The sequence below is a fragment of the Polyodon spathula genome, chromosome 18 (assembly GCF_017654505.1).
Source record: "Polyodon spathula isolate WHYD16114869_AA chromosome 18, ASM1765450v1, whole genome shotgun sequence".
Taxonomy (NCBI): Eukaryota; Metazoa; Chordata; class Actinopteri; order Acipenseriformes; family Polyodontidae; genus Polyodon; species Polyodon spathula.
Window position 1 is genome coordinate 20,191,474 of NC_054551.1, and position 12,137 is coordinate 20,203,610.

General features: G+C 34.6%; 1 protein-coding gene across 5 annotated transcripts in view; it reads right to left on the reverse strand.

Annotated features, from left to right (window-relative positions):
• Window positions 1-12,137, reverse strand: part of adgrl2a (adhesion G protein-coupled receptor L2a) — a 70,904-nt gene that overhangs the window by 41,599 nt on the left and 17,168 nt on the right. For all 5 annotated transcript variants that reach the window (XM_041277289.1, XM_041277285.1, XM_041277284.1 and 2 more), the window contains exon 2: window positions 9,283-9,496. In XM_041277289.1, coding sequence (XP_041133223.1) covers window positions 9,283-9,496 — 214 coding nt within the window. The remainder of the gene's footprint in view (window positions 1-9,282; window positions 9,497-12,137) is intronic.

The following is a 12,137-nucleotide window of genomic DNA, read 5'->3' on the forward strand; positions in this document are numbered from 1 at the left end:
TTCTCGCTACCTGTAATTATTCCATAAAGATTATTCAGTGGTGAACTAGGTTTTGTGCCTGTGGCTTGTGTTGTGCAAAAACAGCTTTCTGGCTCAGAGGATTAGAGTTGGTGATAATGCAAAAGAATTTGCATCCAAGGTGGCTTTTGATGTCCTTATGATTTTCATACAAGTGAAGAGAAGCTTGTAGTGAAGCTCTGTAGTTAGATACCATTTAACTCTAGTGGGTCATGTTGTTGACTCATTTGTGTTGCTCATGCAATCTCCAGAGACCAAATGGAGAGCAACACACACAATTAATTCTGATGCCTACATGATTACTTTCTTCATATATCTCACAAATGTACATTATATGCACCAACAACTTGAGGATTGTCTTCTGATAAAATGTAGTTCAATTAAACATTGAAGAATTGAGTTTATTTGACTGGATACATGTTTTTAATACCCTGTTAGTATTTTAAATTGTATGCTGGTTTAAATATCCAAGTGGCTTTACCTAAATGGCAGATGCAAAATCCTTCATAACTTTGGCTGCCCTATGATGCAGATAATCTTTTAATCACACCGAAATATTCATAATCTAATCCTATCAAATAGCCTAACCTTTCAGGAGTCTCATATGCCTGCACAATTAAAATCACAGTGTTAGCGCAATATAACACTGCAGTAGATTTGATGTAAATCTTTTTCTATTGAAATAAGCACTAGGCTGACAGCAGGAAGTGTCTGATAAGAAAGCAACAAGGCATTTCAGATGGCATTCATGACAGCACGAACATGTGCCTCATATAAAAATTCTGCCCAGAACACTTCACTCAATGTATATGGCTGGGCAAGCTTGTTTGTTTTTGACCATCAGTTGCGTTAAGCTTGTTTGTTGTCATTTCAAAAACAACAGAATAATACTTGTATATCAGAATCAGCCATTTCTTATTATAGCTGTCAGTAGGACTCCTGCTGCACTGTCATTTGTAGGGCACCTTTTTCATTGTGCATATTTAGTTATCTGGCGCATGAACCAAGCAATTTACACTGTAATTAACACGCTGCTGAGAATTAGTAATGGGTGACAGCGATGACATATCAGTTTAATGTTACTTAAAGCTGTGCAATGGCCATAAGCCGTTTTATGTCATCAACACTCAATTGCTCTACCTTTTGTGATACAGTTACAATAACACAAAAAATCAATTAAAAATCTGAATTTTTAAACCAGTGCAATATAGTTTTGACACCACCAATTAGTTTACCATGTAGGTAAGTGTAAGACATTTGTTGTGTTCAAGATTCTAGGTTAATTTATTTTCAAATACCTGTGAATGGGTAGCACTCACTTGAGGATAAATAATGCCCGCATTCTATTAGCTGGAATACTTCTATAAAATAAATCCACTCTTTTTAGCTTCCATGGGTTTTCTTTCTGCATATTTTATTTTTTTATGTCTCCGCTTATAAGGTTTTAACAGGGTTAGAATACCAGGCATAAGCTCCATTACCATTGTGCGTGACAAGTGTGTGGCTGCTTATGTCACAGTACAGTAGTGAATCAAAAATGACACTAGTCACTAAACTTAAGACTTTTCCCAGTCCTAATGATATCAGTTTAAGGAAGTTATTTGGAAACCATGTCATCCTGAGCACATCAAGTTCAAGAAACAAACAAGACAGACAAAAGCTGTACTAGTCTTCTACATGGTCATAATGTATTTCAATTAGTATTCATCAATTTATTTTTTACCTGCTGGTAAACCCAATTTGAAGAAGCATCACATTTGAGTGACTTGCTGACAGCAGTAGCAATTGAACAATAATACTCATTAAGACAAAAGTACAAATCCAAATAAACTTAAACACTCATGGCTTTAAGTTTAGATCAATTTGTAGCTGTAGTAGAGGAAAATTTGAGGAAACAACCTCTTAATACTAAACGATTGTTTGCAAAAGCTGCTTTTTACTTTTTGGGCCTTGAAACTACCTTAGGCGAACATCCCCCTGTTAATTATTGTCATATGTTTCAATCAACTGAGCGATACGGTTGAGACAGATCCTCAAATGTTTTAAACTATGCTGCTTTTTTCCAGCTTAGGGTAATTCAAACATCATTTACCCAGTTGTCTTGGAACCTGATGTGGACAGCTCTGGATTAACGCATAAGCAAGCTAGGCACCTAGGGCCCAAAGTCAAAGTTTTAAACAGATATGGGAAGAAAAAGAATGCAAACAGCAAAGGGGGGCATTAGAAATATTTTTACAAGTCTGTGCTAAAAGCCCTGCACCACCGAAAACATTATCCACAACTGGAGAAAGAGCATATATTATATATGTAGCATGTTTTTGTTTTAAATTGGATAACAATCAACATGGTACTCTTGTCCATATTTGAACTCTTGTATTTTTATTCAATAAAACGTGAAAGGTGATTATCAAGCTCCGCTATGGGATTTGACGTAGGCTTCAGGTTTTTTCTAATTTATTTTGAAATGTATTTAGTACACTGCCTTCAATTATACTGTTTCTGGCAGAATCGGTCAGTCATTCAGTTCAGATCAGTGAGTGACATTTTCATCAGTTAATAACCATAATTGACTTTCTGACCAAAACCATGTATAATAGCTTAAAAACGAATTGGTGGAACATGTTATTATATATATATATATATATATATATATATATATATATATATATATATATATATATATATATATATATATACATATATATATATATATATATATATATATATATATATATATATATATATATATATATTTGTTAACTTGCAATATTAACCAGTCACAGACTATACTGGATATTGATTTCCTAATTCATTTTGAACAGCAACATGGAATATTCATGTTAATGCTAGAAGTACAGAAAATTAGAACCTTCAACCAATAGCGGCACTAAATTATTAAATAGGTTCAAAATGGTTGCTGTGTGTAGCGACTAAAGTAAACTGAATCTTGGTACACTTTATTCATAAACAGTCACTAAATTCAAGTCACTGCCTTATTTTGAGTTAATCATGGCCTATAAAATGTTAAAATGGAGTGCTTTAAATTATCTACTAACACCATATGTAAGGCTGGAAGTACAAGGCTGTGTGCTGTGAAGCGGCAGCAATTGAAATCTTCAGAGAATGTTGCACAGAATTCTGTCAATGATATAAATAGGGTAAGCATGATATATTATTCAGTAGCAAAGACATTAAAAAAAAAAAAAAAAAAAAAAAACATTTACCTTTATGCAATTTTCTGAACCACCTTTTCAATAATAAAAAAGGGGAGGTAACCTGAGTGGAAATATCATTAAAACACAAGGAATTATACTACTACAAATAAAAAATAAACTAATAATTAGCTTTATCTATATCAGTGTCTTGCTCACTGCTAATATAAAATATGCCATAATGTAGATAACATCAAACCAGTTAATAGTGTTTACCTCTTTCAAGACCCTTTCTTGTTTGTATATATTGATCCAGTTTTTAACTGGACCATGTGCATAGACTACACTACATTTCCACCAATCAATTCCAGTTGTATTGAGTAACTAGAGGTAACCTCATTAGTCAAACAAAATTGGTGAAAAATACATGTCAATGATTCTGCTTTTGTTCACCCTTAAATTGCTCAATTTCAACCAACTCATTAATATAAAATATCATAAAGTGGAAAGGCGTGCTCTGAAAATGTATTAGGCATTCTGCTTTAATAAACACATAGTGGATTGGGCTGAGTGCTATGCTAAATACACTCTTTCTTCCCTAGATACAGGTTTTTCTTTTTTAAATACGTTTTTTTTCCCCCGCTGACCTGTAGTTTCACGTCCACGCTTATGCAAACACTTGAGAGGTTCATTCTGATAAATTTCCTGTATAGATTATCACCCAATCTACAAGACTAATTGCTTACAGCTGAAAACTCTAATTGAGTCGCTGTGGCCCTTGGGGCTATTTGTATTAGAACTCTGGGTATATTTTAAGCTTGAAAGAAACCTTATATAAACATCAGGTTTATTACATCAAAGAATATAAATGAAAGAAACTGTATACGTGCCTACACTTAGCATTTTACTTGCTTTAGCAAAAGAACATGAACATTGCAGGACATTCAGTGTTGTTGCATGAAGCCATGTTTGATGAATGTTCTTTTTTAAATGTTTCATTACTGCAGAGCTACTTGCATGTCACATTTGTAAGTGAACTGCTATCACAATCTTATTTGAAACAATTGTCATTGGGAAACAATGTATTTATTGTATTGGCAATCTTTATGACATCTTTAAGTAGGTTTCAACAAGTGCAAGCCAATGATTAGCTCACAGTCCAATTGCTATTTTTGTAAGCGATGTTTAATTGCCTCACATAGGAAACCATATTATTGTCTATGAGATCTAAAGCTGAAGTGTAAAACTAAACTATCTCTTCATGAACTCTGGAGCAATTAGACCTCTTGGCTATTTGGCCAACTGTGCTTTCCGATACTCACTGCAGTTAATTATATTTTTTGATGTTAATAGTCTCCGGCAGTTTTGAGGATTACTTTTCTTTGATGAATATTTAAATTATATTTGAATAAAAACTTCCATCTCATTTTAATTTTCATTATTGCATACAGGTTTCATTCAGAGTGGTTTGGTCAAGATTTTATATTTCTACATGAATATATTTATAGAGTTGAAAACCCCAAATAATTACATATTGGAACCTTGCTACAGTACATAGTTAAAAGACTGCAGTGCTTGACTTGTGGGACGAAGCTGAACAGTTATAAACCAGATAGTGTTAAAAGCTTACAGCACGTGTTGAAAGTTAAATATAGAAACTCATCAAAATTAAAAATATTACACTTTTTCAACAACTGATAATTAGTTTCAAATACTTCAAAAGAGGGGTAAAATTCTATAGTGGTATTATTAAATTTGAGAACTGCAAGCTCCAGGTTACATCAGCATCAGCTGGACAGACAAAAGCCAGCACCATAAAGACTTCTACGACATTGACTGGTCTTAGTATTGCTTTGCGGACATTGATATATTGCACAGGGACAGTGAGCAATTCAGCCAAGGTGCGTAAAATCATTATTGTACCTTTCATTTCATAGCTGGAACTGAATCAATATTGGTTTAGATAATCTTTGTAGTGTTCAGAATAGAGAAAATGGAGCACAGTCTCAAAAGTTTTCTGTTGGGGATGCTTCAATATATGGAACAAACCACTGTGAAATTCATCAATGTAAAGCATTAGCTCAATTCCAGTTAAACTTTCTAGTTAAGGTAGTCATCTTTGTTTTCAACCTAGCTGTCACATGAAGGTCAATTTTCCAATGTCTGCAGGTGTAGGCAAAATGTGTGTGTATATAATCAAATTTAACTCCATCCTGAGGTTTTAGTTTATGTGACTTTGATTAACAGACTTGAATTGTAATACAACAACTGCATAGCTTTTCAGCAAGAATGCTCTTGATCAGTTTTGGGGTTGACAGAGCCTTACTGTGCTATAGCACAATTACAGTATATCAAGCCCTTCTAACTGGGCAATGCATTACTTGGATTTGTGTTCTCAAAGATGAAATAGCTTTCCATGAAAGTCGTACAGCCAAACCGATGGCTGTTTGTCAAATTGAAATCCATCATTGCCTTTAGATTATTTGACAATTAAAAATGCAATTTAATGTCAATATCATTTAATTTAAATAACTGTTTTAGTCCCTATGTAATACATATTTAATTTGCTTTCATTAATATATAACCTTCTCTCCATAATGCTAAAAGTATAATTGATACAAAATGTACATATTTATAGTAAACCCACCTTACAAGGTCATTTACGGGGCAGAATAGGATACTGAATCTTCAAGACAGCAATACGAAGTCAGCTATCTGACTTCACCAAGTAAGAGTTGACTAAACCCCTTGAATACATGTAATGTTGCTGCTGTGCAGTTTTTATTTCATTATTTCTTATTTCCCCAGACAGAGAGATTTGCTGACAGGCTCATATCCTCCTATTTCATAGTTTTTCCAGAAAACAGAAGAAAAAAAAACAAACAAAAAAAACACTTTGCTTAAACATGGCCACATTAAACATGATAATGACCTATAACATTACAGCAATTCTTTTTCACAACCTATCCATGCCAAGGTCTTTTCTAAACTGATAATGCATTGGAATAAATACATACAGTACACCCTCGCTATAACGCCCTTCATTATAATGAATCTTTGGCTATAATAAACCTGGCCCATGGACCCCAAATAAAAAATTTAAATAAAAACGATGATATAACACACACTGTCAACATCCTGGTCTGTACGCATGGGATGCCGCCTCCACAGTGAAGTCAGCTCTTGTGTTTAATAAAAAGCACACGCTGTGTAACTATGCATCTAAAACGAAAATAATTTTATGTTGCAACAAAGCTGGAAAGTATATTGATCGTTTGAAAAACAGTAGTAAAGCAGGCATCTCTGTGAATACAGGTTGTCAAAAAGCACTCTGTTTCTGGGCTTGTTGAGCAACGAAGTGGCTCAAAAAATTGAGGATCTGATGAACTTTTCATGTCGGGTTGATTTGGAATAAAAACTCTCTTGCCTGTTGGATTAAGATTTGGTGCACTTTGAAACGATTCATGTCAGATTGATTTTGAATATAAAAGCTTCAATTTGGGATTTTTGCTTTTTGTACTGCATTTTAATTATTTAATGAATAGGATAACGCCAAGTCAGAATACTGCATACATGAAATGAACAGGTACATGTAATTCTACTTTTATTCAAAATTTCATCTCATTAACTTAATCCAACAGTTTGTCGTTTATTTTGACTGTCCTTTCCTATAACAAACCCCTCGATATAACGAATGAAGCACTTGGACCTCGACAGGTTTGTTATGGCGAGGGTGTACTGTACTTATTAGGGGCCAATGCTGCATAGCGCTGCATGTTGACGCCCTGGTCATTGCTTGGATAGAATCCAGTCTTGACCAAAACCAGCCTGCTCTTATGGCTCTTCCACATCAAATAAATGGCACTAATTCAGCAAAGTTTAACCCCTTCATATAGGACTTCTCTAATTTTTGGAGCTTAAGCACGACACAATCTCTTTTCTGGGATTCTCACGGCAATAATATGCCGTGGGGCAATCAAATCAGTCTTTCTGAGCCTTGTTATTGAATAGGGCTGGGCACTAGGAACAAAAAAATGGTATCCCTACATGCCAATTTTGATGATACACTTCAAAAACACACACAGGAATCACGTATACCAGTGTGGATTTTGAAGTGGAAGAGGACAAGATCGTGAGGAGGGTGGTACTGTACAGTATGTAAACCACACTACATCACTGTTATTTATTTATTTGTTTGTTTGCTTACAGTGGTGGCCACATTTATTGCATCACCCCATTATCTTTACGATCACGGCCTTATGATCAACATATAGTTTGTTTTTCTATAGACTTTTTGTTATTGTTCATTTGCTCTTTGTGGTTATATTGAACTATAACTTTTGTATATAAATATGATTCTCTTCATTCAAAATTATTGAAAGTCAGGAAATATACAATACATTATGTTTATATGCCAAAAATAAGATGCATTTCTTTTGTCTGTTTGCTTTCAGTGGTGGCCACATTTATTGCATTACCCCAATATAGCTTTGTTGCCATTTCTAGATAGTTTTTCTATATATACTTTTTGTTGTTGTTATAGTTCATTTTTCTATAAATGTATTTATTGATTTTTTTTTTTTTTTGCTATTTGTGGTTATATTGAATTCCATAACGTTTGGATATAACTATGACTTTTCTCTTCATAATGCATAATTATTGCTTAATTTCACTTGTATTTATTCATATATTCCAAGGTTAAAAGGTTTTACATATGATTTGGTAATGTACTTTGTGATATTTTGCTTAGTTTGGACTACTTCCATAAAACAGTTGATCGTGTTTGTAAATAGGACTGTTTTGTCATGCAAACCATGGTGTAGAAAAAGCTCCTCAATAGCAGAAGATATTTGAAATCTGATTTTGTATTTGAAATCCTGATAGAGTTTTGCAAATGTATTGGTCTAAAATTGTTCTATATATAACTTTATTATAAAGATTGTTATGAGTTTTCTGGGATTGCATCTTATATTAAAAATAAATATATTCCACAGCAAAAGACATTACATAATTGGAAACAGCAAGGTAAGGCCTTTCTGTGGATATATTGGGTTTTAATTTGTGATTTAAGGTTGCCAAACTACAAGCGCTAAAACACAAAGTGAACATATTCGTGTCCGTATATGGTTATTCTATTTAGGCAGGAAAGGGTTAAAGCTTTTACTGAAAAGGGCCTGTGCTTAATATTCAAGAAGGCCTTTGGCAGGGTGTCCCGCCCCTTTGTGTATATATTTGTTTACGATTATTATTGTTATGATTTATGCATATATGACAGTGACAAGCCAGTGTTTATTTGGGTATTATTACTGTGTGGCAGGATGAGGAAGGTGTCGTCCGCCATGTTATTGTTTTGTTGTTTATATTTTAAATACCTCATGAGAATGCATTACTGATCAACTACTAAGTATATAATTAGCTGACAGTCACACATCCACAGTAAACCCATGCAAAAGATGACCGAGGGATAATACAATAATTGTTAGTTGTTGATCCCTCGGTCACCAATATAAAAGTGCTCCAGTTTGGCTGCTCGAGGAAAGGTTCAGAGTAGAGAACGGTAGTGGAGTTAGGCGGTAAAGTGATTTAAAATAAAAAGATAACAATTGCTATGTATGCTGGCTTTGCAACCAGCATACTTCTCGTTGCTAGTTATTGTTGATTTGTTTGACCAATGTGCCGTTTTCTTTTGTGTTTTGTTTAAACATTTATTTTCTGTTTAATAAATCCTGAATGCAGCCATAGCACTTCAGTTTCACCCTATATCCAGCATCCACGATTTCCTTGCCATAATGGATGGTGGTCTAACTGTGATCAAGCCTGCAAGAGAGAAGGGAGTCCTGGAACTCCAAATATAGCTTTTCTAAACTAATTAAAGTTAATCCCCCATCTTCCACAAGCAACAGATTCCCCAATATTGAAAAATGCTAAGGGCCGGATTCATAAACGTGAACATTTGATAAGCATATTTCTTACATTTTTTTGAGGTGGCTGCACCTGCTAAAATGTATAATGGCTGAGTTGTGACAAGCTGAAACACTAAATCATATTCTGAAAACGTGCAACAACATTGTTTTAGTTACTGCCTGTTCTGAAAATATTTGACATGATTTACCTGTGTGACATGATTTTGTAGGCATCTGGGAGGTAGCAGTTGATATTTTCCATCTGAAAGGGATCGGCATCACAGATCTTGTCATCTGTCCGGCCATAGTTAGCGCTTTCAATCATGATGACATCACTTCCGGGACAGCGCAGATCGATAGCATATCCCTCACAAGACAGCTCTCTCCTTACCAGACCAAATGGCAATGCTGCTCGGCTGAACCCTGAGGCAAAAGAACAAACCACTTCATCAGCACAGGCAGATAGTAAATCAAAGTTAAAAAGTAAACATTTCTGTCAGGGGGAGGGGTTAAGAAAGATTGAACTGATTATTTTTCTTAATGCACATCACAATACTATTCAAACATGCTGTTCAAATTTGTCCTCCGTACCCATTCATTAAAATTAAAACAATTTTCAGTGAGTCGTTGTAGTTTGTTCCCATTGTACTGTAGTAGCTGGTATTTTGATGGGATTCAACAAACTCTAGTGTTCTGTAGGTGGAGCTGAAATCAGTGAAGAACCCATTTCAAGCAGTGTCTAGATAATTAATGTGGCGCTGTTAACAACAAACCGCACTGAATGACCTTCCCTGTCACAAAGAGAGTACAATGAACTGGGCATTTTATGAACAAAGCACAACCTTACAGAGTTGAACCAAAAAGAGCTTTACTTTACACGTCAGTACAGTGAACCATCATATGCGACATGGGTCAGACAAATTGGGTTCAACGATAAGCATATAATAAATAAAAAGAAAATAAAAAGGCTAGTTTCACACTCCGATTAGTGCATGGACTTTTTAATGTTATCTTAGGTAAGTTTCCATTAATGACCGTCTAGTCGGGGTCTGTGAAACCAGCCAATTAATTAAAATACCTGTAAATGCATCTGACAAAAAGTTATTACTTTCTAGGTCACCTCAGATGGAGCAAAAAATAAAAAAATTATCATAAATGCTAGGACTAAAATGTTTAATATAAATATATTTGTATCTGAAGTCATCTATATGTAAACATAACATGAGACCAGAGCAGTTAGTGTGGTACAATGCTTACTAACATATCATTGGTATCTTTTGGGTGATTTGCAATCTTTTTCTATCAGTAAAGAAAAAAAAAAAAACAAGCATCTCAACAACATGAAGTGTAATTGAATCCATTTTACAGCCCTGACAATCAAAGAAAGAAGTGGCGGGAGGCTGAGCGAGGGAAAAATCAATAGCCTGGCTTTGTGCTCTGCAAATTTGAGCACTGCCAAATAGTAGTGCTTAGGGTAAAATGAACTATTTCTTTCCATTTTTCTCCTCTCTGAACAAACGATTTTGAAGACAGCTTTTTTTTCCCCTCAGCTATAAAATGTCAAGCAATAAGTCTCTGCTAGAGGCGAGTTATTTGAAAAAAAAAAAAAGAAAAAGAAAGAACCAACCTGTTAATTTACCATTTGTTTTTAAGTGGACTTTGGATATACAACACTTCGGCGAGAAGAATGGTATAGATTGAGATGACTGCAGATTTCTGCTTTGTTTAAGAGTACTGCTGCATTACATACAATGTCAATAATTGCTGTTGTTAGTGGCAACTTTCTGTCTTGGCTGTAGCCGTTTATGTTTACAGTGCTGCGCTTCCCTAATGAATCTCTGTTCACAGTCTGGTGCTTTGCAAAAAAAGTGTCATTACTCCTTTCATACTCTCATTTGTTTTGTAAGATTGGCACTTGAAAACACTGTCTTCTTCTCTTGTGCTATTCCTGCTAATTACTTTAAGACCCTGGCTGTCATGGATGACATTGTTTGCACTTCTTAAAGTTTAAGTGTACTCTGTTCTAACTGATTACCAGAGACCTTCACGGGGATAAGGCCATGATGCTGGGTACCAGCTTCACAGTTACTGCACAGACTGCGTCGCCCACCACTTTTGTACCTGGCAAGAATGTATCCACCATTTAAATACATGTTTACAGGTTGTTTGTTAGTTTTTACAATTGAATACTAGGCATCAAGAAATCGGCTATCATACTTACTGTACAACACAATCAACTTTTGAGTATTGTGTAAATACCCTGTAGCGATACAGTACAATGTCAAGTAAGTGAACAAATGGAGGATATAAGCTCCATTTAACTGATTTTCTGTTCAATTGAACCACACCTGAAAATAACAATGCTGCATTGCTAGAGCAAAAAAATAAATAAAAAATCTTTAAAAGCAGAGCTAGCAGTTATAAACCTTTGTACTGTAGCCCTAAAAACCCAAATGAATGTCTAACACTATTAAAGGATAAATGGACAATCTGTTTAATAAACTTCCAGATAATCAACTTTGCAACTTTAAGGTGTTCTGTTCTTCCCAGCTACAGTACAATGCACGATATGTGTCTTTATGGCATATGCAGACTGTACACCTTGTTTTTTGTATGACATACTGTAGCTAGCTTACAAGAATAAATTAAGACCAACTGACAGTTTGCACACCATAAATTTTCTTGACTGATGTTTTTTTAAACCAAACTCAATTTAGCAGCATATTATAACATGCATTTTTTTTTTTTTAAAGGTTTTTTTTTTTTAAAGGTTTTTTTTTTTTGCAACTGCAGAATGTCATGTTCTGCCCCATTTACCACATTTGTGTCTTAATGGAACTTTTGTAAGTAACTAAGAAAAAAAAAAAAATTCTCTAAAGTGATAATGCAAATTCAAAATGCTATGAAGTCAAGATTTACATTTGTGGTTACTGGCATTTTTGAGATGGTAGTACTCACTGGGTACATAAATGCCACTGGACAGAAGGACCATGTCACTGACCTCTAACCTATCCTCTTTCTCAAATAGGGCAGATGTCACGACTTCACTAGTTCATTATGTTTA